Genomic DNA, 25,855 nt, shown 5'->3' on the forward strand with positions numbered 1-25,855 from the left:
GTATGTCTTGTTAGCATGTCTGCAGTCACTGTAGATAAGACTACAGTTGTAGAATGTCATGTTTTACTGTGGCTTGTATGCAAGCTTTCAAAGTGCTTTAAACCCTTCGAATGCTGAACCCAACCATTGATTTTAACACAACAGATGAAGCCAAACCATGGTATAGATTCTTTAGAAAGTGTAAATATGACTCATGTGGTATTAGGGAAATTGGAAAAAAAGTGTCAATACCTTTTTTTCTGAAGGATATTAGCTGTGGAAAGTTTTCTGAAAGAAATCAATATGTTATAATAGATCTTTGAGACGGTGCTCTCCATTCAACAGTCCCAAGCTGTGCTGCCTACAAACGCAGATGGCCAACAGAATATGCCTTGGCACTCATTGCATTGATTGCATGTCCTTTTCCTCCTTCCTCCATACTGTACATACTCTCAGCAACCTTGTGAAGAAATCAAGGATGTGGGGTGCCGGTAATTTACTCAAAATTAGTGTAATGGCAAAACAACCTGATACAATATGTCCCCTCACTGGTGTTCTGCTACCTGAGCCACCACTAGCATTTATTTTCTGACACAATATCAGTTTAGCATGTTATGATCAATGTTAAAGTGTTGGAGATAAAAGATGTGACAGAAAAAAAACAAGTGGGAGCTTTTCTTACAGAAAAATAGAGGCTCAGGTTAATTCAATCTAAGGTTTGAATGAAAGTTGAACGCTCAACCTTCATCACATTACATGTGTGGTATGCTGTTTCATGAAAGAGGATTTGATCTGAAATAGAACAGCAGCACAGCAGCAGTACAACAAAAAAAAAGCTATCTGTAGACAATTATCTGTGGAATTACTGCCAGCAAGTGTATCTGTGGGGGGATAATACCGATATACTACTCAGTTTACTTATTGGAGAGTTCACATCACATCACAAGGTATAACATTTAGGTCCACACCCTGCTCCTCCCGCCCCATCCCTGCCCACCTCCACCAAGACATTAGTGCCTTTATGACAGACAGATACAAACACGACGTGGTCTTCTAAAACATCCACATTGACACTTAAGCATCCTAAATGCAATAGAAGTGGGTGTTTTAGCCATAATAATCTTACACCAGTGTGACTGAGTCAGACACCAAGACAGATACCATGGTTCCTACTTAAATTCTCTCAATTGACTCGTGACATGTTTTCTGACGTAGGAATAGCGAAGCGGCTGAGTGAGAAAGACCAAACGCGAGAGTATTTTCAATAAAGGTGTACTGTGCAAGGGGGACGCCTGCTTAGCTATGTCTCAGAAGCAGACCGCTGGAGGCAGTCAAACACTAGACCTTGAAATTCTTGTCCTACAGTTAAACAGGGGAGGGCATCATAGAAGTCCGCATGAACAGTAATGCCAGAAGTCCAGCTAGTTTTGTAGGATACATGTACTGTAGTCTTCATGGGTCTGGAACACGTATTCAGGGACTGCCGCATTATAAATGACACGAGCGGCATAACAACCCTTGGCTTTTCTCCGTTGGTAGGAACGCAGGCTTCAAGGACCAGGGACGAGGGAGACTGAAGAAAAGACAGCTGTGCGGTCGAAACTCAGTGAAAACACGCGCCACAGTGCTCATTTGCCTCTTCTGTGAGGCGCGTATAGAGCATGGCGAAAGAAACAAGAGGGAAAGGTAAGTTACATGTTTTGCTTGGCGTTTATACATATTTTTCTCACAATGTATTACATTAACAGGTAGCATAACTCAATCTGCCGCGCCTGTGGTCTTTTAAAGACGCGTAGTTCACGCGCTTAGCAATCTGTTGGAATGCGTAACATACAACCACAAGTATCGAAGACAGAGCCCACAGTTATCTTTTGTTTTAGCTGTATGGCGCAAGTCATGTATCAGCATTCTCTCCAGAAATATTACGACTTAACTCGTCACATTTTCGACAAAAATCAACGGAAGCAGTGTCTATAAGCCGGTTGGCATGCGTTACCTGTTGGGTAAACTTGTAACCAGCTGTGCGTATTGTGGTTTCCGTCAATCCACGCAATGCATTCGCGTTGTGTTTTGTGACAGCATCGTTCATTTACAGTTTTTAACACGTGCATTTATTAAGTACAGTTACGTTTATGGTATGACACGATTTGAGGTGCAGTGAAGGCTATCTTATTCGGCGTAAACGTGGATCATCAGCATGAACTCACCAGGAATCTCAATGCTGCATTGGCAAAGAAACTTAGCAGTGACCTTGAGTAGTACCGCCCTGTATATTTGGAGAGCCGGATGTGCATCGTTGTGTTATTTAAATAGTTACATTTTGCTTTAATGCCATTGTTAACGAAAAGCATATGCATGCAGGTAGGCATGTGTTTTACGTCGGCTGTAGCTTTTGGTGAGAATGATTTTAATGGTCAGATCCTCTTCACAAAGAGAACCAAGCACTCGAACAAGTTACTGTTTCATTTGTGTTGGTGGACTCCTTTGCATGTTTTGCATTGCATCATCATGGAAGCTGCACACCCAACATGAGAGGACTTGCCTTGGGTGAAAGAAAATCAAGTTCTGGTGCCTGGAATATGTAAGCAATATCAGAAGGCTGATATGATGCAGTATTGCCAAAATGTTCTTTCAGCAATGCAAAACATAATGCATAGCCTACTGATCCACTCTCACTGACAAATCTATAGCTATATTTAGTTAGGGATTGACTGAAATACAACACAGGTTTAGGGTTTAGGTAAATTTTCCTGTACATGTATTGATAACATCATTCTCCCTCTTATCACTGTTTGTGTGGCTCAGTGAGTCTCCCCTGTATTTTCAGCCCCCACGACCATCTTCATTATCACTGCTGTGTAGCCCGAGCAATCTCCCTACCTCATTGGGGATGTATTGATTGTTGAGCGATGCTCGTGTGGCTTGTAAAATAGTGTGATAAAAACCTTTTAAGCCATAGGAACTGCCAATTTGTTCAGACTAATAAACATTTTCTAAACACATGTGTTTCACACTGAGGTGATGATGATGTGATACGATGTTGCTTGCAGTTGGTCGAGATTAGTATTAAAGTTAACTCGTTCAGCGGATGTTGCTATGAAATATTCTTGGAGCCATTTCCTTTTTTGCCAAGCACCTGGATTAGACAAAATCCCCTCTGTGTTTTGTTTATTTTCTATTAGCCCAGAGATGTTTTCATGTTAGTGCATCTTTTCTTTGCAAGGCTATGCCAATTAGATACAGCGTTTGTTTGAAGTGAGGTTTGAAGCATTATGAGCACTAATGGGATACTAAGATGTTGATCTGCTGATCTTTTTCATAGAGCAGCCACAGTTAATACTGTTATACTGTGAAGCTGCAACACGGCTCCACAACTTGAAATTTAACAGAGGCGGAGCAGCGTTGCAAGCACATCTATCACTGGATTTCACTGGATTTGAATCAATCTGTGGATGCTGTACACCGTGCCACCACATTGGACTAGTGCTCATTGCTCAGACATATGGGGGCTAGAGTGCCCAGTTCTTCAGCTTGTCATGTAAAGTGACCTCTCACTCAGTGCCACACTGGCAACATGTGGGAGAATAATAGGCTACTCACTTGTCATTATAAAAACAAGATTTCTACTGCAGTCTATTCTAAGCCCAGAGAGAGAGAGGGGAGGTAAAGAATAGGGAGAAGGGGAAAGAGGAAGGAATCAAGGGATCAAATGTGCTAAAAAGGCTTTGAAAGTGGGTTTTCGGAGCAAGTGTTATAAAATAGTGAGTGAGCATCCTGTTTTCCTCCAGTCTCTCGATGCTTGCGATGAAAGCGATTTTGAGGAAATATCTGTAACAGTGTAGCCTCTCCTCAGGTGTATTTTTAGCTTGTACATTGCCTGTTGAGCTCAAATGCTGGAGATAAGGAGTTAAATCATATTTGTGTAAACTGCTGGCCTGAGAATATATTGATAGCTAACAAACAATGTCAGCAATTATTGAGGGTTCATCTGAAGGATTATCTCTAATCCTGTCATTTGAGGACCTCCTAAATACTCACTTGTTGGTGCTGTAATGTGCAATGGTGAAGGTAAGCCAGGGCTCCAAACTTGAGTTTCTCTCTTGCTCTATCTATGTGTAACCTTTAATACATTCTGACTCTATGTATGCTTCCATCCAGCCTTTACAGTCACGGAGCAATACAGCTGTCATATCTCACCGATCCCAGCACCAAGTGAGGAAATTGTTTTATAATTGCCTTGTCTCAGCAGGCATATACAGCTCTGTTTTCCTTTCCCACACCTGCTTTGTGGCTTTGTTCAGATAAACTGCATTTCTCTTCACCAGAGAGGAGTCTTGCAGTATATGTAGGATATCTCTTTTTAAGCAAATAAAACCATGAAGTGACCCAAGATTGTTGGCTGTGTTGTCTGGCAACTGAAGATGATTGAGGATTATGTCGGCTCATTTGAACGGACTAATAATCAGCAGAGTGCTTTCTTGATCCGTTCTTTCATATTATATCCTTTGGTAAATCATATCTAGTTACAGTTATTTTTGCCATCACTCTATCATGTAATTACTGTCAACTTGATTATTGTTTTGCCATATAACACTGTTATCTGAGATTTCTCTGATCGTTCACAATTCTTGCGCTGTCTATTCTCCATGGATACCATTAGCCATATATTGTGTGCATCTGGCTTTAGACATACTGTATGACTTTCCATTGTTCAAAGATAGATGTTTATTTGCGTCTACCACTCCTTCTGTCTTCACTTTGCAGTGATTCCATCTCAGCTTGTGAGAATAATTACAGTTGCTTTGAATCAGGTGCATATCACTCCAGCTCTCTTAAATGTCATGAGGTGGGGAAAGGGTTTCCTGTTTAGTTCACGTCCAAGATGATTGCGCTAATTTGTCCAAATGGTTTCTCTTTCAGTGTGGTGCTATAAATAGCTCAGTGTGTGTGTGTGTGTGTGTGTGTGGCAATGAAAGACAGCAGGTCTTTGTTCTCCTCTGGTCCGTAGCCCTGAAAGCCAGTGTGCTGCTCCGTCTTGCTGCCTGTTGCCCAGCGCCCTGGCTTCTGTCTGTCAGTCTGTCTGAGGATCTCCTCAAGGTGGCCCTTTTGCTGGGGATATGTCTCGTCTCGATACGTCATGCTTGTGAAAGATCTTGCTGCTGTTTGGATTGCGTCAACATTTTGCACAAGTCTATTGTCTATATGTCTATTTGCAGTTGCTTCTGTGGCACTCCACAGTGCTTGGATTGTCTTACAGTAATACCACTGGTCCCTCGAAAGGTACAAGTGTTAATTCATAGCACTCACTTAAAATATGTGACTGCTATGCTGATAAAACACCCACAGCATGAGGGCATTGAACTGGTAAATATTTCCATTATATTTCACATTCCTGTGTTTATCCAGTGAGGGTATTAATGGCAAAGTGGCATTCCAACTGAGGTCTGTGAAAGTGAGGCCAAACCATTGAGTAAACAGCACTGTAACTATATTGTATGCAGCACTGTAGGTATTGCTGTCATTATTTGCTCAAATGTTTGGTTAGCATTCTAGTCATGATGATGTAACCTTTGGGCCTGAAGAGCAGCCTCAGGTTAGGTCAGGGATCTGCAGCAGACTCCAAGTGATGAACACCATGCTCTCATGGGGATTGAATTCTGTCTGATTTACCATATCTTGTCATGCTTGAGCCATCGTTGATGGTTCAGACAGGCCAGAGAGACCATTCCTTGACTTTGTGCTGCAATCCTTGTGCATTCCTCTCATGTGAAGTTCAAGCATCTCATCGTTTCCCTTCCTTTCCTTCTCTAGCAGCAGGGGTGATTACATCCCCCTCTCCCAGCCTTCAAGAGAGGGACCTAATTGCCTCCCTCCATGAGCCCTTCACCTGCCCGGGGCTGTTTTTTGTTCAGCTTCCTGTATACACTCATCCCACCCTCTCCTCTCTGAAAGCAGCTTCTTCCACCCTGACGGCCTTAACACAGCAACCCAAGAAGGGCTGTGTATTGTTTGAGTTTTATTCGATACCAGTCCTAAATCGATAATTTAAAAAGGTACCTTTTGTTTTGGTGCCTAAGCCAGTAGTTTTAATTAATAGAAAATTGCACAAACCAATGGTCTCTACAACATTAAATTGCTTTTATTATGAACCTTACATTTTTCATGGTTTGGTTAGGCTTTTACTACCTAAAAAATGTTGGTGCTTAGATCATTAAGATATCATGGGGTGGGTGATTGCATTTCTTTAGAACTCCACCGTTTTGGGCACATACATGTGAAAGGGCAAAAGTAGGGTAAGGCAGAAATAGGTAAGTTTCCAGTATGTTCCGATGTGGTGCTACCAGAGCAAGTGTAATTAAGAGATAGAAAGAGAGAAATGCTTCTGTTGCATGTAACAATCCAACACCAGAGGGCAGATATTTAAATAAACAGCTGGGGATTTGAATGGCACCAAAATGAGATACCGGAATCCAATTAATTCAGTCTGATTACTACTGTTCATGGCGTCCCAGGTACCACATTGGAGCTGGGTTTGGTACCCGACCCTAAGACACCCCCACTAGTCAGCCAAAAGTCAACACACGTCAGACCTCCTCTCACAGGTCTACACATTAAAAAGAGGATTGGCTCCTTCTAGAGCATCTCTCTCTCGCTCCCATCTTATTGAATTGGTGGTGTGGGAATGCAATTCGCGCGCACGCCGGTTAGCATATGCGGCACAGGCTTCTCTGCAATTTGCCGCCTCGATGAGGTGCCAAAGGGTTTATCAACAGCCCATATGCCGAGTTGAGAGCGAATCCCCTTTGGTGAGGAGCTCTTAAGGGTGTGTGTGGATACTCCGCAAGCAGTACGCTAACCGACCACAAAACGTGACACGAGCGCTGGGGAAATTCGCTGCATGTCTTTCCCCTGACATCCCAGCATCTCTTATTATTTCTTAAAAGCTGCTCTAATTAAATCTTAATTGCTTGTTGCAGTTTGATTAAATGATTTCGGATACCTCTAATTATCCTATCAAGTGTGCACCAGGCCTCGAATCTGTTTTGCCGAATCCATGTGTGCCTTCGGCCTCGCTGGAGAAGTGTGAGGCTTTTGTGTGTTGAGATGAGTGGAGATGTTACGTGAATGCAGGAGCGCCTGTGTCTGTGGATCAGAAAGGCATTGTTGAGCTTGAGCTTCGACTGCATCCATAATGCAATACTGTTACCAATCAGAATCTTGGCTTTATGACATGCATAGGATGAATAGCTTCAATGTATTTAGGTGAAGATCTGAAAAAAAAACTGCAGTGTGTTAGAGATTTGCTGAGATAAATAAGATCAATAGCCTAATAACCACGTCCATGTTCCAGAGAGTGATGTTCCTTGTTGATACTCTCTCAGTGGTTTCATGTTACCAATCTAATGTGTACATGTGTTCATTCTAATTACCATCCTAGTTATTTAACATCATCATCGATCATTGATGTGCAGCCTAAGATGTCCAGGACATAAAAAACATGGATGCATCAAGTAACATGAGACATTTGCGGCTTTGGAAAGCTTACACCTGCTTGTGCCTAAGTGGAACACAAATGTCCTGTAAGGTAGCTGTGATACTGCTGTCTTGACTGGCTGAAGCGTCACATGATCCTGTTGCGTACAGTATTTGTGTGATTCCAATATTCATGAATTTGACTAGCAACGACAATCAGTGTCAGATGATAACAGCTAACAATTCTTAAGAAGATAAGGGCTTACGGGCAATGGTGTGTTCCTGCAAGCAAAGCCTGCCTGAAGGACAGGTTACAGGTAAACACACCCTCTTTCCCAACATGAGAAACAGGACACTAGATCCAAATGCTTAGGGCTTTGCAAAGCGACACATGAGAAGGAGTGAGAGTGAGCCAAGGTTTGGACAAGCAAAGACTAAACTCTCATGTTGACTGTTAGGTGCACCAGATTGTCTTTAGGCATCAGTGTTACACATGGATTTTGGAGAGGCACTCAGTGATGAACTGCCAACAGTTTTCACTGCGGAAGTCTCACATTTCATAGAAAAAAAACCCCATCTAGACAAGAAGGAAAAAGGAGATTACGAGAGAAAAAAACAAAGTTTAACTATTTAAAGAAACTCAGTTACTCGGCAGCAGCATGCCAACTTGTCCAGCTGGTGAGGTTGAGCCACCATCTGTCCATCTGGGTTTCAGAAGGGACTTCTTCCTCCCTTTGTCGAGAAGAGGGGTGTTGGGGGTGGGGGGGTGGGGGGGTGGGGGGTGCGTTATGCATGCGGCTAATGTGCAAATGCGAAAAGCGAGGATGGCCTGAACGGCTGGCTAAGTGTGTGAGGTGGAGGGCCGTGGGAGGGAGAGTGCCACGGCGAGATTGCCTGAGGAGAGGAGAGTCGCCCGTGTCTGGAGGAGATTATGTTTTTGATGAAGAGGCCTGTCTCTCAGGGGCCTGTGCATTTGGGAGTACTCCAGAGAGACGATGCAGTGCGGCAACTGCTTGCTCTCTCTCTGTCTGTGCGCGTGAGTTTGTGTGTGTGGGGGGTGGGGGATGTGTGCTTGTGAGTGTGTTTGTGAGTGTGTTTGTGTTTTTGTGCGTGTGTGAGTGAGAGAGAGAGAGAGAGAGAGGATGTGTGTGTGTATGTCTGTTTGTGTGCGTGCATGTGATAGCAAGTATGTGTAGGGAAGAGAGAGAGCGTGTGTGTTTGTGTGTGTGTGTGTGTGTATATATGTGTGTGTGAGGAAGACGACGTGTTGGAGCCCCTGCAGCAGCAGCGTTGGTCTAGTCTCCCTCACCCTCACACCCACACTGTGATTTACAGATCTCTGGAGAAAGTCACTTTCATATAAAGTTTGCACTGACTCGTTTGCCGAGATGCAGCTCTGAATGCAGATGCCGTGCTTTGTCTTGTTGGCTCCCAACAGAAACGACGAGTGCTGTGATGTTTGTGATTATGATCTGGGTATACTCAGACACAGAGGTGTTGTGGCTCTTTGAGTCTCGCATAATAAAACATGTTTTGAGCGAGCTGAGTAAACAATTAGATGTTTAATGTACTCAAGAACGATAAAAAAATAAGTGTTATGGGTAAACCAATTATAATGTGCCTAGTGCGGCAAGAATTTGTGCCTGTATGTATTGTAAAATGAAACATCATTTGTCACAGCTGAGTGGACAGGACATGAGGGTGCATTTTCAACACTTCCTGCAGAAAAAGCTGAAGAAATAATGAGTATGGGGCAACAACAAAGACGTCGACACATCGCCAGAGGGGCTCAGTAGATAACAGGAATTCATATTTTGTCGGAGTCGATGCCATGTCACCCAGAGAGTTCGGTTAGACTGTGTGATGGCAGCCGGCCTCCACCCACTGCTTTCTTCATTGCATCTTCCACACACACTTGGTAGAATCGGGAACCTCACTCTCGGTCTCATTTTTTTTTATTGCTGTGTATTCAGCCGTGTCTCTGGACAAAATGATCGATTTTTTGATCAAACACTTTTTACTTTTGGCCCTGGTCTCTGTCACTCTCCATTAATATTGACACAACTCACATTGCTCTAGTTTTGCCCTGTTGTTGACTCTTGAGGAGCAGAGAGGCTGTTGACCAAAGGAGGCTCACCACCCCATGAACAGCTAATCGTAAAAGGCTACTGGTCACTACGGTCCTTTAGATACATTGAGATGGCAATAGGAGAGCATGCACTGTGTTTGGTCAGATCAGATGAGGGTCAGTTTAACATCATATGATATGATATGCCTTTCTTCTAGCCACTGTCAAAAAGTGTTTGGGAATCAAGGAGTGAAGTAATGGCGCTAGGGAGGCTCAGCACCTCACTGAGGTATGACCTGTGCTATGAAGTGTGCCCAGGGCTCCCTTGAAAAAGAGATGTAAGATCTCAATGAGACTTGACTGAGATAAAGTAAAGGGTAAATAAAGATAAATAAAAAATACCATGCACCATGGTGTCACAGCAATCTCCTGAAATCTGGCATTTGCTGAAGTACCTGCTTTAGGACCCTGGGGTCCAGTCAAACCCCGTTAACACTGCGCTGGACATGTACTTTTGTATTTGACACACTGCAATGGGATAGTTTGTGCTGACAATAGCTATTGACCGTTTGCATTTGCGGACAGTATTTCTAGGGTAGACTAATTTCCAGACTAATTTTGGAAGAGAGTCTGGAGAGCTCTGATGTATGGAGCTCTGATTGGTGTCTCCCCCTGTGCAATTTCAGGAGCGAGGTCCATGAAACAGCATCATGGCCTGCATCAAGTTAATCACTACACATACCATTCCTGAACTGCACTGCTTGGTTCCACAGGTTAACTGTCCACTGTTTCAGGACACATTGAAGTTTATTCCAGGGAGGTACCATGACACCGGAGTTGTTAGCCAGGTACTCTGAATGCCATAAAGAAGGAATGATACCTGTTAAACTCAGTTAGTATTATGTCTTCATAGTAATTTAACCCACCAATGGCATTGTAAATGTAGTGTAACTGTTGTACACGTTGGAGCAAGCAACAACCATTATGCTCTAGTCTATTGGCAGGTGTACACTTTAGGATGAGGGGTGTTTATTACTTTCATTTTTTTGGAAGACTTTGGAAGCCAACATGCTGCAAGGTGCTTTGGCTAATGTCAATGTCTGATGGATAAGAGAGAGATAGAGAGAGAGAAAAAAGGAGAGAGAAAGAGAGAGAGAGAGAGAGAGAGAGAGGTCGACTGCAAAGCCTACCCACAGAGAAAAGTGATACGCAGGTCGAAATAGCACACAGAGCGACCAATAAGGATGCTCTCCCTGTTATTCTCTCTCGCTGCGTCTGGCACTTGTTCTCTCTGTCTCTCACACTTACAAAAGAAATTTGCCAGATTGTGTGATTTTCTGGGAGATGGTATATAATTTGTGGGCGTCTGAGCCGCTAACTTCAGATGTCTGAAGACTCTGAGGTTCATATAGAGGAGGGAGGTCTCGGACCGGTTCATTGTTGTGACAGAGTTGATTTAGTCCGGAGGTGCTATTACAGTTGAAGCCTAATAAATTGTTATTGCTCTTTGTAGATTAGACAGATTAATCACATTGTTTACAAGACAAACAAAATATAACACTACACATATTTATGTTGTGAGTAAACATAGGCTACCATGACAGTTGTAAGATGAGATGGGGACACTGAAAGACTGAAAGATCATATTGAGATTTAAGTAAAAGTTTGATTTGAACTTTATCTCTCAAAGGTGAGAAGCAATTTTGTGTGTTTTAGTAAGGAGAACAGCTCATTCCAAATCTGTCTGAGAAGATTATTAAACTGTGGCAGGCCCCGCAGTGTTATTGGAAAGTCAGGAAGGTTAGTGCATGAGTCCCCATAGACTAAAGGACTTGTACCTCATTTCTCCAGAGGTGAAGGTGGTGGATTTGATGCAGTCTCTACTTATTCTATAAATATGCTATTTCTATGACTACCTGTGACTCCACAGGATCACACATTTGACTCCCATGGAGCACACGTAAGCTACTGATGGAAGTATATAAATAATCAGCAAAATCAGTCGCTTTGTGTAGAACTGTACATTTGCCACTGGGCCATGATGAGTCTCACGGGTCCAACAATTAGAGGCACCAATTAGAGCGCCATTTGACCCCAACATGTGAACCCAAAGCTGAATTTTGATTCACAGTCAGATCTCCGTGATGTTGTGGAAAAGCAGCAGACTGAAACTGAGCACAGTGTAGCATAGTGAGTGATAGCACTGTCAGTGGTAACCATGGTGTCCACTAATGGTAACTGTAGATCTCTTCGACCCCCGGGCCCTAATTTGAATGATGTGCTAAGTCTTAAGTTTTTCCAAATCAAATTTAATCAATTTGCTAAGACATTATGTTTCATATTTTGGGCCCTTGGTGTATTTACTCTTCGCTGAACTTCATCCAGTGTTTTTACACCCTAATATTTGTTTGTTCACACCTTTTAAGGATTCCTTAGTCTTCTCCAAGTCCTTTCATCTATAGTCAAAACTTCAGCCATAATTTCAGTCGCTGCACTGGCTGTTTCATTACCTGCTGTTGCACCAGCCTCTTGAGTGGTTGAGGATTTATTAGGTGCTTCATTTCTGTTGCGGCTGCTTTGGTTAATTTTCATAGTTGCGTTGCAGACAAATTGAATACACATAAGTGAGAAGTCACTTTTAATAGTTTGTAAACTTTGGGTTTATAGTCCAAAAGCTCAGTTACTATGCAGGGTGGAAACGCAAGTCCTCCCCCTTGCTGTATTCAATGCCATTTAGCACAAAGACAGTACTTAGTTTGTCAAAGATCGACTAAATGTGCCATGGTTCTACCCAATCAATAATGTGACATAGTACTATATCTCACATTCTGGGCATGCACCTACATTGTCAGAGACTTTATTTTCCGTATTATAATGTCATTATAGCATCAAATAAGTTTGAAGCAGTTATTTTATGGCAAGAGAATTGCATTGTGTTGCTTCAAGTGCAAACATTGATGATTCAGCTCAATACTCCCACATTCCACACAGTAGTTATAATTCATGCACGAGAACTTTGGTTTTTGACAGACTTTACACTTTGCCGACCATTTAAATTACGGTCCACTGAGTGAAGGAGGGTTATTTGATAACTTCAGCACACAACGCCTTAGAGTCATTAGAAGGAAGTTGTTCCATTCCACACCAACATGGAGGTGAAATAGTGGTTGAAAAAGGCAAGTGGTCTAATTAATCTGGACCATGTCCTCAAGCAACTCTCAGAGATATTTTTCATGTCCTATTGGCTTTTCCGTGACCTTGCTGGACATTAGCTGTGCAAAATGAAGCAGTAGTATGGTTATGCAGAGACTCAACATAACAGCAGCCATAGAGCACTGTTGGCCAGGTTGACTTGGAGAATACTGTAGGTGTCTGTCTATGTGAAATAGAGGTCTCTGAAATTTGACTTGTTTTAGAGGACACTAATGTGGTAGTCTGAAGAGACTTCTATTTTTACAGAAAATCAATGTATCAGACATGGCAGGGCTGACCAGATTATCAATCAGATGATCACACTACTGAGGACCAAATCGGGACACCATTTTTAAACTGGCTGGATTCACTTAAAGAGGAACTATGCAGGATTGGCGATTTCATCTCTGGTTTCGGTTTCGTTGTTCGTTTTCGCTCGTTTTATGCTTGCATTTTCTCTGCAGAGCTTCCCCACCAGCTTTAGCATGTATATTTATACATGTATAGGCTATATTTAAATATATAAATTGCAAGCGTGGTTCTTCGTCTCAGACTTCCAGATGTAAACAAAGAGCGATCGTCTCCTGCATAAAGTTGCATAGGGTCTCTTTAACCTTATTGGATGATAGTTTCATTTTACTCTGTGTGGTAATGCCGTGGCCGACTTCTTCAATGTTAATATAATGGAAGAAGTTATACGTCTGAGATTTACAGCCTGCTAATTTGTGTGTATAACTATAAGAAAAGAAAAGAAAGAGTAGGAAAATGATCTGCAGAGAATCCTTTGAGAATGTAAACTGGAACTAAGAGATTTGTTTTGAAAGTCCATCTGAAACGAGCCCTAACTGGTCATTTTTGCTTTCATCATCTGAGATTAAAGACTCCGTTTTGTCTTTCTTTTTTTCTTTTCCTCCTGGAATTTCTAACTCATGCAAATTTATTCCTCCACCATCAAAACCACAGTGTCCCTTTTCTCCATTTTCTTCTTGCATCGGTTCTAGGCCAAGTCATGCAAGAATATGTTTGATTGGAAAAAGGACAAGATGAATGAGTCCAATTATGTGTCTTTCAGAAAAGCTGCCCTGGTTATTTCATCACCAGTCTTATGAATGCTTCACTGGATTTAGCCAATAGTACCGACCCCCCAGGAAAAAGTTCTTTTTTTGGGCGACACACATTGAACAATATAAAATGGATAATCCTGATATTGTATTGTTAAAATGGATCTTACTTAGAAATTGGTCTCTCGATCAATACCATACAACATAACATTTATTTACCCGGCTTGAGGCTTATACATTTTATTTTATCACTGAGTTTGCCAGGTTTTAAAGCATTTTGAAGAGATTGACACATCCAAATTGTTGAATTTATCAAGACTGGAAGAGTAGGTGAACTTATTTAGCTGTCAAGCAAGTCAGAGGCGCTGTTGGATCCTGTAAGATATTAACTGTCAAGTCATTTGACCTGTGAATGTCTCGATATCCACATGGAAACCTCACTCACCCTGCGGTAGCGATGTGCGGCACAGCCAGCACTGTGCAGGGGACAGTATAGTATCCAGGAGACGGAGAACAGCGCGGCCAAAAGGGGCACGGGCTTCTCCCGAGTAATAGCAGCCGTGACCCCCCCGCTTCATCAGGCGGCACAATGCGGTGAGAGACGGATGTGCGGGAGCAGGTAATGGAGACCGGGGAGGGGGGTCATGAAAACACTCAGGAGCTCAGATCAAACACATCCAGCATGGGTGCTGATGGGCTGCTCTGGGGGGGGGGGGGGATCTGGGTCTGGAAACCCACTCTCTCATCACAGATTAGGACTATTGTTGCTGTGTTCGGGTCACCTGCTATCTATATGGATTTAAAATGGATTTTTGGGTTCTTGATGTTCTCTCTGATCTTTGTGAAGGACACATTATCTGTTGGCCAAATGTTTTTTGTAGGGGTATTATGCCTGGATTCCCCCCCTTAGATCAGGACACAAAAGCGCTGCTTTACCAAGCCCTTCTCACATGTTTTTGTCATATGGGTCACAGAGTAATTATCTTGCCAACACAGGAGGGATAACCTGATTGTCATACTTATTTTTATCGGTCATTCTGAACCAGGAGTTTTATGTCACACCATAGCGTCCACCTCAAAAAGTTCAGTGACCATATGGAGTGACTAAAAGTGACCACATATGTTTAGTGCAGTGAGAGACAAACATGCCTTGTCACACCAAGGTTTTAAATGAATATATTATAGTATTTTGTCTGCTCCATAGGGCAGCAAACCTTTAAACAAAGGCCCCTATTTTTTACTGATTTAATTTCTGATTCTCTGTTAATTGAAATACTTTGAGCTTTTAACTCACTGCCCATTGTTCACACATTGAGTTTAAAAAAAAAAAAAAAAAAAAACTGAATTGTCTCTTTAGAGGAGATGAAGCTTTTCACTTGCCTATATATAAGATATATATATATATAAGACCATTAACTCGGGTATCAGTGGGGTCCAGCATCAGGGAGCTTCAGTCAGCTTGCAGTCATCTCCATTCTTTCTTCCCTCCCTCTCCTTCTACCTCTACCCCCTCCCACTACACTTTAACTAACACTGGAACTTTTGCACCCGCACCCTCTGGTATTAGTCATTTGTGGCCGTATTGATTGCATTTGCAGTGTAGCTTGCATGTTGTTCATCACCATCTTGTCTTTGGACAAAAGCGTCTGTTAAAGGATTAAATGTAAATGTCATTTTTTTGTAAGGGAAATACTTTAATGTTATGCTGGCCATAAGTCTCTCGCTCATGAATTTAGATGTGTTACGTTTTTAGTCTTTGGCTTGGGAATGATCTTGTTGAATGTCATCATAGAATAGGGGAGGGGGTGGGGAGGTAGTGACTGCTGATTTGAAATTTAAAACGCAGGTCTTCTGCCGAATGTCATTTCTCATGCAGCCATGCTGACGGCTTCAAATTCCTCTGTTGGCGACGTCTTGGAGAGACAGACTCAATTTGTTTCTAAGGAACGTGTCCTGATTGCATGTCCTGATCATGGTGATTCTGCTCTGAGGTGTTAAGTCTTGTGTTCATCTCTGTTGTCCTGCAGCTGCCCTGCGCAAGCACAGCGCCTCCCACTGGCGGATGCAGAACATCGCACAGGAGTCTGTCGACAGCTCCGACGATGAGTTCTTTGATGCTAGAGGTTGGTATAAAAATATTATCTTTCTCTGGCCCCCCCCCCCCCCCCTCTCTCTCTCTCTCTCTCTCTCTCTCTCTCTCTCTCTCTCTCTCTCCTACTGTGTTAATTAAAAATGGACATTCTTGTAATCAAGGAAATAGTTATACAGGTGTGTGAATCAAAACATAAGGGCAACATTAACATTTACCCAAAAACATGTAAGTAGACATGCACATAAAATATACACTTAAATCACATTATTACCTTGCAAACTGAGAGGCAATCCATTCTCCTGTACCAATTACAATGATTATTTCAAGTGTTTTCAGTCAGAATGTCTTATTCAAACGAAATGTGTGTTAAAAAGTTGAATGGAAAATCTCCTTCTTTCTTTCCTTCTCTCTCTCTCTGTCTGCATCATCTCTCATTCACTCACATCAAACATGATCTGAAATCAGAAACAAATCTGGGCCTAATGGAAGGCTCTTAAACAACAAATCATGAAATTATTATTATGAAATATATAGACTATTGTCAGGTCTTTGTTCTTAAACTATTTCAACAATAACTGCTCTCAAAGCATTTTTTAATGTTTGCTGTCCTTGCCTGTCTGTGGCCTGGAAACCTGTTGCAGTTGAGAGGAGAAAACAGAATTGCTAATGCCAGACCCCCAATGGCAAGGGAAATTACTCCTCTGCAATAGGGTGCCACACATGGATAATTTAACAATCAGGGTGCCCTCTTTGTTTCAAAAGGGTCAAAACTATCTAAGAATGTAATTGATTGGGTTTTACGCAGTCAATATATGCCTGTAGAAGGATGAAAACAAATTGTTTCAAGGCATCAGATGATATTGGGAAAAACTTATGAAAGATCAAAGCATTAGATTGTCTACAATGAATAAATATCCCATCTGAAGCTTTTTATATCCTACTGATGGGTAGTGATTTTTTGTGTATATGGGATATAATAACTTTTTTGTTGCAAATACACCAATTTCTAAGAAGCACTGATAGCCATTATATTTTTAAATGATTGCTTGCCTCTCATTGAAAGCTGAAAGTGAGCGTGCATTGACTAAAAACCCTGGAAGTGCCAGTTCCAGTCAGGTGTTTCCCAGAAGCAAACATGTTTCTGACGTTCAAATTGGTTCTGGACACGTGTGTGTGTGTGTGTGTGTGTTGTGGGGATACCATAAAGTACAAAAAGTTGCACTTTCATTCTACCTGACTTCTGTGAGTAGGGACAGCCTGTCAAAGCCCATGGTAATGACTTACTGATGTGCTCAGCGTGGGGCAGTTTGCAGCAAACTGATCCGGCGTTCAGACCCATCAGCATCTCTGCCTGCAACATCCACAGTCTCCCTCTCTGTCAGCCACTGTGTTTTTGTCTGTCACAACACAAGAGAAGGGCGAATGTTGAGAGAATCTCTGAGTAGTGTTCTGTTCTCCCTGTTGCTGCTCAGCAAGGGCTGCGAACGTGGGTGTGACGGAACAGATGACTTGCCAGCGCAGCCCGTGGAAACATTCGGTTGCTCTTTTGTTGGGTATGTGTGTGTGTGCGTGTGCGCGTGCGTGTGCGTGTGCGTGTGCGTGTGTGTGTGCGTAGGTGTGTGCGCGTGTGTGTGTGTGTGCATGCGTGTGTGTGTGTGTGTGTCTGCAAGCTGCAGATTTTCATTTGGGGAAAAAGAGAGTCGGTCGGTCATAAAGATTGCTCTGATGGGGTCTAGGCCAGGCTGAGCTGGGTGTGATCAGGGAGGGAGGGGAGAGTGACAGCGGAGAGTGATGGATCGTGAAGGTCAGTCGCACCTCCTGGAGCAGAGGGGTTATCAGGGAGGGACTGGCTGTCTGTGACCAGCATAGCAACATCGGCAGGCTCGGGGGCGCTACGCTATATGCCACTATGCCGCAATCCTTCCCCCAGCTTTCACCCTCCCCAGGAAGCTCTTCCACTGCGACGGAAACGTCTTTGAAATAATAATGCAGCCAATCTTTACATTGATCAGTAAGTCCCACTCTGGCATTGACGGGGGTCATTATGCGCCTGCTGTCACTGAGAGAAGATCTGAGCAAGAATGGCCATGACTCTGGGCTGAGATGTCCCACAGCGAGTGACTGAGTGGCTGTGCACTGTTGGAGTCTTAGGGAGGAATCTGAATTCACTTCCCCTGGGTTGGCTTTTTATAGTTCCCCACGCCATGCCCGGATTCTCTTTAATGATCTATAACACACATGGGAGTATCCGCCTAAAGGTTTGTGTGTGTGTGTGTGTGTGTGTGTGTGTGTGTGTGTGTGTGTGTGTGTTTGTATGATGATCTATAACAAATGTGTATGTGTGTGTTTGTGTTTAACGGTGTGCATTAAATATCTATGATCTACGTCTGTATAGATTTCTCTGTTTCTTTGGCGGCAGTCTTTGCTGTCAGCACTGTAAAACATGTGTGCAAGTGTTGACACCCGGCTGTTATAGGTGAGTGGTGTCTCACTGATGACCCTGTCACCAGGAGAGACAGGACATCCGCTCACCACTTGGCCTCATCATAGCACCGGGGGCCGAGCCGCTTAAGTACCTCAGAGTTTAACTGATAAACAGAGACTGCATTATTTATAGAGTCTATGGGCTAGTGTCCCTCTCAGGCCACTGTACAGTGTCTTCCCCTGGTGAGCATTGCTGTCAAACTAGCCTGCTGGATGGGGATGGCAGAGAGGGAGGGAGGGAGTGCGAGAGAGAGAGAGAGAGAGCGAGAGGATCCAATGTAATCACTTATCCGCATCTATCTTTTATGGGACACGTTTCTCATTCATTCGTAATGAGACCTCAGCAGCCCCGGCCCTGGCCGCCACGGGGGAGTGGAATTAAAGTCCAGATGTTTGTGCTGAATAAAAATCGTGTGCGGCGGAAAAAGTGGCAGCCAGTGGCCTCCGGTGCTTTCATGTCATCCTCCATTATTCCACCAGTGATTCCTTTGATTGCGTCGCCTTTCACCAGCGCAGCCTCTCTCTCTGACATCAATGGAGCCTCATATTCCGGTTCTTGATTGGTGCATAATTTGAGAGAGATTTGTGTTTCGGCAGTCCAGGCAGACGCCGGGTGACTGCTCACAGGGACGTGCTGCTGACGCTGCTGGATCTGACCGACAGCGGAGCGAGAGTGGAGCGTCCAGAGATTTGTCCCTTTTTTTCCGTTGCTGTAGCGTTCTCGCACGCAGAAGAAGGTAGGTTCTCTGTAACAGCCAGTTATAGGCTCAGCTACCGCAGCAGAGACAGTGACCTTTAAAGAATGCTGGACAAGTAAATAGAGTGCTCTGAAAATAGCATCCTCATAGCTCCTCGGCTGATTTAGTTCCAGTTTCCTCTCTTTGTAGTTCAGATGAATTCCTGTGGCAGCCTTTTGCAAAGGAACTCTTATACAGTAAAAGGCCAGAGAGCTGAAATCGAGCTTGAACACGTGCTTTCTCTTGGGCCTTGTCTGCCTGGTAGTTTTCGGCGTGTTGTTTTATTGTATTGGATTCTGCATCCCTCCCTGGTATAGGGGTTGCTACCAGAGCAACAGTTGCAAAGTACTACATCAGGGGCAGCTCAGGACTCTTTAGCTGTTGGTGAAAAGGAGCATATTGGCAACAGTGCTGCTGCCTTAAGTCTCCTGAAAAACAGATCCACTGGATAAAGAAATATTTGAGAAAGTAAGAATCAAGAAAGAGTAGGTGTGAGCGAGAGACAGAGAAGGAGAGGTCGAGTGAGACAGAGAGAGTTATTGGCGGAGAGAGAGAGAAGAGAATAACACAGAGTCAGGTTGGTTTATGCTTCACTCTTCTCAGCCCATGGCAGCAGCGAGCCTCTAGAAGGTTTATATATTCGGAGGTGATTAATGTCACCTCCCGCACTGCAATGCACGGGCGCACAATTCAGCCATGAAAATGTATTATCCTGTCAGAGTGACAGGATATGCTAAATGGATGATCTGTTGGAGGGGCCACAAGAGCACAGTGCCCTGTTATGTATTGGCTAACTTTTCAATTTTAGCTGTTTTTATTATGCATGTATTTTATTTTACCCCCACATTTCAACACTCGGCTTTTCAAATGGTAAAAGAACATCCATTCATAATAACGTTTTTAATCCCCGTAACGCTAAAAATTACAGCATTCTTGACTGTTTTCTTTTTGAAGGTCGTGCTGTTGTTTGCCTGCTGATTTGGATGCATTCCGGCGGAAATCTCAAGTTGTTTTTCCTGCATATCTCATCAGTATGAGTTGTTTTCCCAGGCCCATCTCATCTTGTATGTGTGTGTGTGTGTGTGTGTGTGTGTGTGTGTATGTGTGTGAGAGCGACATCTTGTTTGTGTGAGTGCATGTGTGAAATGTGTCTGTGAAATTGTGTTTTAATTGAGTTCAGTTCATCGAGAAATGAAGTAGAGCTTATGTGATGTGTGTGTGGGTGTGTGTGCTACGTTGTGTGGAGATGTCTGACTGTTTGTTTTTGTTGTATTAAGCCCTATTTGTCTGATGTCTGCCTGTCTCTTTGTGTCCAGGAATGTGTTTGTATATCTGCGTCATTCTTTTCCTCTTTGTGCGTGGGTGTGTGTGTCTGTGTGTGTGTGTGTGTGGTGGGAGGGGGTGTTCTCTCTCTCTTTCTGTCTGTTTTTATGCTTGTGTGTATGTTATGCTTGTGTGAATTTATAACGATGTTTTTAACCTGTAGCACTTTGACTTTGAAGTGGAAATGTGTTATTATAAAAGTATTATAATCATAGTTATTACAAGTGTGTCGGTTTGGGCGTACCAGAGACGGCACTGTTTTCTCACCTCCCCTGACCCATGCTGGACCCCTGTCAGAAGAGGGAGAGGATGGACTGTCAGTGAGGGGAGATGACCAGGGGGGTGGGGGTGGGGGAGTGCATTGGGCGGTGGAGTGCCGCAAATGGCGCCCTTTGGCTGTCACACACACCCAGACCCCACTGCCCCCTGGGGAATGCCACTATTGTTTGATGGCCTCCATTGCCTGCCACCTCACTGTGGGCTGTGGCAGGGTGATAAGCACACTGTCAGTGTCACTGTCACAGACCAGAGATGGCCAGTGCCTCTCCCATCTCCACAGCAATTAGGCCTGGAATTCCCATGCTGCTGAAAATTCCCATGCTTCTGGAATTCCCATACTTCTGGAATTCCCATGCTGTCAGCCCCTGTTGACCACTAGAATAGCTGTAGGCAGAGTATGTTTGTGTGTTTGTCTAGGAAGTTGTGTGGTGCCACGAAATGTTCCCATATTATGGCTAGCAACTGGAAGGTGGGGCATGAAATGAATGGATTAATATGTATTTTGAGGTAATTTAATCAGCGTGAAAAATATCTGATTAGATCCATGCAAAACAGCTATGACTGATGCGAACATTGAAACCAGCCCATTTTTCTCTGTGCCTAATATCCACATCTGTGAAGAATAAATTAGAACACTTTTAAGGCATACATTAGGATCTGTCTACTCAAATATCTCTTCAGCCATCCTTGTAGAACTGAGGAGAGCAGCTCCTGTGCATCACAAGCAGTGTGTGCATACATGTCACCCAGGCCTGCAATTCCTGGGCGATGGAGAGCCGCGCTTTTCAGGGATCTGAAGCCATCGCTTTTCACATGGTCGCGCACATTACAGGGGCTCCATGTGACGTGTCGGCCTTCTGCGGGGCGGCAATGCCGACCGCCGCGCCTTAATGTGCCATTTGTGCCCCCATTCCAGCAGCGCAACCCTGAAGAGCCACGGCAGCGCAGCCTTCCACTGCTATGAAGATGGATCGGCGTAATATACTCACTATGGAAGGGCAGGCCCCTGCCTGCTCCTGTGGATTCACCAGGCTATCTCTTTCTCTCTATCTCTCCCTCTTTCTCACTCTATTTCTCTCTCTCTCCTCCTCCTCCTCCTCCTCGGCTCCTCTCTCTCAGGCCATGTTTGCTTTCCCAAGGTCCATCTTCTTCAGGTCTCCTGCAGGAAACATTCCTTTATTTCTCTTCTTTTTTTTCTCCCCTCTACTCATATGCAACCTTCACACTCCATCCGTTGAGCGTATGAGTGAGAGCGGAATCGGCCACAGATTTCCTGATGAATGAGCCAGAGTAAAGCTTAATCAAGCATACGCCGGCGACGCTCGGGGAATTTATGTCGCCTGCGTTGACAAATCTCCATCACATTAATCCGAGATCTGCTACCCGATGACATGAATTCCAATAAAGAGGGATAACTGATGGCGTGTTCCTAACTACATAATGTTTACAGAACCACTTGATCCCTCCCTCTGATTTAAAATAGCAATGAATTCTCCTCTGGAAATGGATTGCTTTTTTCCCCCCACTGTGCATTATATATTGCGAGAGTAATTTTAGTTCCATAACTAATTTAACAGCATGATGCTGTGTTAGAGGGCAGGTTCCTGAGTTGTGAAATTTATGCAACAGTTTGTCTGCATGTTGATGATGTTGTGCTACAGGCCCCTGGCTGGCAGGGTGGCTGTGCTGTGTCTTGAATGCATAAGCACTGAGGTCCACATCTCCACGCTCCTCAGAGTGTTGCACGTTACAAATGAAATCACGGCCTTTTCGCCACGCCAAACAGAAACAGGAAACTGTCTCGTAACTGTTTTGTAAATGTTATTATTTTTTAAGTGGTGTTAAAATGTCTCAGCAGCCCGAGTGTGGGTGTTAAGAGAACAACCGCTGCAGCTCCCTGGCCTGCCTGCGTCTCTCTCAGCCTCCCAAACATATTGTCTGTGTCCTTCTCCCTCAACCTCCCTCTGCACTAACACGACCTTTCAGACGTTTTTTGGTTTTACTCCATAATACTATTTGCTGTGTATGCCATGCCAAAATGCAAATCTCTCTCTCTCTATCCCTCTTTCTTTCTCCCTCCCTCCCTCTCTCTCTCTCTCTCTCTCTGACATTCTCCCCTGGTTCTTTTCTTAGAGTTTTCCTTCTATTTCCTGCTTCCAGATTTGTTTTACAGTTTCTTCATGTCGAGTCCCTTGTAGGCTTCAATTCATATCTCAGACTTGCCCCAGTTGCACCTCAGAATGTTTCCTTCTTTCCCTTTTGTTAATGTTTTTTCTAATATTTTTTACAACATTTTCTTGGGTTTGGATTTAAAGGTCCTTTTGCTGTTTTCTTCCCCTTTTTCACTGTCTCTATTCATGTCTTTCAGTTGCTTGCTTTCTCCCTCATCTCTATTCATTTGGTGTTTTCTCCAGGTTTGCTGGTTGACGTTTTTCACCTTCTCTTGCTTTCAACCCCACACCATAATAGCCACTTTCTTGTTCAGATCTCCAGGAGTAGATGGAAACGCAAACACTACTCTAAGCTGTAAGATGTTTTTTTTTTTTTTTTTTCAAAGAAAGATGGGTAAATATAGTGGGCCATTAACAGTACCTTATGCCATTGTCAGTATGTTATCCATTTTTACAAACAAACCCTAGAGACTGTCATTAGTTGTGTATAGAAACTGGGTTGCTGAAATATTTCGCAGGTTCTTTTTTATTTGGGGGGTTGTCTTGCCAGAACAAGTTTCCCTAACAATGAGGAAAACAAATCTGGTTCCATGGAAGTACATGTCTCTGACTCAGGTATTGAGCAGTACGTAACGTCAGTTGGCACTGTTTGTCAGAACTTGTTTTGCTTTACCAGCCATGACCTCTCTGGAAGCTTTCTGCATTCCGTTTGTGTTGCGCTTGGTAATTGACGGTGCGGTGTGAAGAGTCTGTCTCCTGACTCACGATAAGTTTCACAATGGCCTCCACTGTCTCATTGTCTCAGAGGAAATGAGCCTGGTGGCCTGGGCTCGGAAGAGACAGGCTTTGCGTGCGTTGGCATTGTGCTCTCTCTTAATTAGACAGCCAACGCTGATGGGGAGAGTCGTTTTGAGTGACGGGGAGCCTAATGCAGGCTACTCCGTCAGTGCAGTCCTCCTCCTCCTCCTTCTGCATATTTGGTTTGTTAGTTGCAAGGACATCCCGGCTAATCTCTGTCGAGATTGTTTCAAGAAAGACAGTGGAATCTCCCCAACCCTAAGAAAAGAAATCATCGTTCCTCTTTTGGTTGTTTAAAAGAGAAGCTTTTGATCAGCGTGTCTTTTCCCTCTAATCCCTACTTCATTTAAACCTCCTCCCTGTCTGTCTCTGTCTCTTTCTCTCTCTCCCTCTTTCTCTCCACGATGGTCGTGATATTTTATTTACTCGGCTAGTCAGATCATCGTCTGCTCTCTTTTTTCCTTCCTTCCCTCTCTGTCAGCTTTAAGCACGTTTCACACCACTGAGAGCTGGCGTTCCTCTCCCCTCTGTAAGGCTCTGTGATCAGTGGCAAGCCTTTTTGCCCCGGGCACTGGAGCTCACTGTGTGAGTGTGTGTGTGTGTGTGTGTGTGTGTGTGTGTGTGTGTGTGTGTGTGTGTGTGTGTGTGTGTGTGTGTGTGTGTGTGTGTGTGTGTGTGTGTGTGTGTGTGTGTGTGTGTGTGTGTGTGTGTGTGTGTGTGTGTGTGTGTGTGTGTGTGTGTGTGTGTGTGTGTGTGTGTGTGTGGGGTGATTGTTGTGGGTTGGGTCATCTTATCTCTCCCCATCAGACCCCAAGGCTGATCATTATGAATCTTTTAGGGTTTTATGCAAATGTGCAGTCCTATGTATAAAGTATGTATTTGTGTGTGCACACTGTATGACAGCTCTGTGTGTGTACTGCATGTGCAAATGTGTGTCTGTGTGCGCGTGCAAGTTGTGTGATTGTGTGTCTCTGTATGTTTCATGCTTGTGTGTGTCTGTGTGGGTGGGTGTGAAATCCGTGAGAAGGGAATATGTGAACCGGTGGCCCGAGAGTCCCATTGACAGTGATGGGACCCGACAGCGCGGGTGTCAACGCCTCTCCGCTGCGGCGGCGACGGTTCGTCTCGGGGGCCAGTGGACGACGCGGCGCAGGGGCATGTGTTGTCTCTCACAGCGTCGTCCCCGTCACACCCACCCACCTCCACCCACCTCCCCACCCACATCCCCACCTCACGGAGTCCGCCTGCAGTAACAGTCAATACATATCCCTCCACGCTGTCTTGCTTATCGCGCGTCCCCCCACCATAGCTTCCATACGGTGTTCCCAGATAATCCGATAAGCACCTTGTAAAGCCCTCTGATGGACTGTGTAAGTTAATATCTCCCTCTCCTGCCATATCAGAATGAGTGATGGCGCCGACGCTGCTTCATAAGGTACCCCAGGGCTAAGCAGCGGTGTGATGGCAATTAACTGATGATGAGGGCTGGAATGAGTCGGGGTTCACTGCAGGTCCCGCTGGCTTGTGGGCAGGCATGGCGTGCTGGCGTGCTGGCGCTGATGTCTTTGCTGTTTGCTCCCTTTGACAGAGGTTCTGGAGGGGAAGACGGCCATGCTGCTGGGCATGAGCCAGTGGAACTCCAACGACCTGGTGGAGCAGATCGAGACGCTGGGGCGCATGGACCAGACGCAAGGTAAGACCAACACTCCTCTCTCTGTCTATCGGCCTGTCGTTCTGTCAGTTAGTCTGTCTGTATGTGTACCTGTCTGTCTGTATGTGTACCTGTCTGTCTGTCTGTCTGTCTGTCTGTCTGTCTGTCTGTCTTCCTGTCCATGTGTACCTGTCTTGTCTTCTCTGACTGTTTATACCAGTGTCTGTTGTTTTTGTTTCTCTGTCTTTCTTTCTTTCTCTCTCTCCCACTCCTATTGTCCCTTGCAGTCTACCTGGCTCTTTGTCTTTCAGTTTTTTTCTTCTTCCTCCTTTACAGTCTCTCCAGCTCTATTTGGCTTTACTTGTCTTTTACTGACTCACAAAACATACTGGGTAAACACCCCCCACACACACACACATGCCCCCCACAAACACTCATACTTCTGTCTTGATCCGACCACTCTTGATTCTCCCCTTAAGTTAACACCCGCACACTTCTACAATCATTCTGTTTCTGTCTCAGAGTGTCTCTTGGAGCATTAGCCACA

General features: G+C 44.2%; 1 protein-coding gene across 1 annotated transcript in view; it reads left to right on the forward strand.

Moving 5' to 3' along the window:
* The first annotated feature begins 1,445 nt into the window (after positions 1–1,445).
* The window catches only part of pitpnm3 (PITPNM family member 3), a 70,675-nt gene continuing 46,265 nt past the window's right edge, over positions 1,446–25,855 (forward strand). The window contains exons 1-3 of the mRNA XM_062552433.1: positions 1,446–1,665; positions 15,801–15,896; positions 25,246–25,350. Of these exons, the coding sequence (XP_062408417.1) occupies positions 1,641–1,665; positions 15,801–15,896; positions 25,246–25,350 (226 nt within the window). The 5' untranslated portion in view covers positions 1,446–1,640. The remainder of the gene's footprint in view (positions 1,666–15,800; positions 15,897–25,245; positions 25,351–25,855) is intronic.

The sequence above is a fragment of the Sardina pilchardus genome, chromosome 13 (genome assembly GCF_963854185.1).
Source record: "Sardina pilchardus chromosome 13, fSarPil1.1, whole genome shotgun sequence".
Classification (NCBI taxonomy): Eukaryota; Metazoa; Chordata; class Actinopteri; order Clupeiformes; family Clupeidae; genus Sardina; species Sardina pilchardus.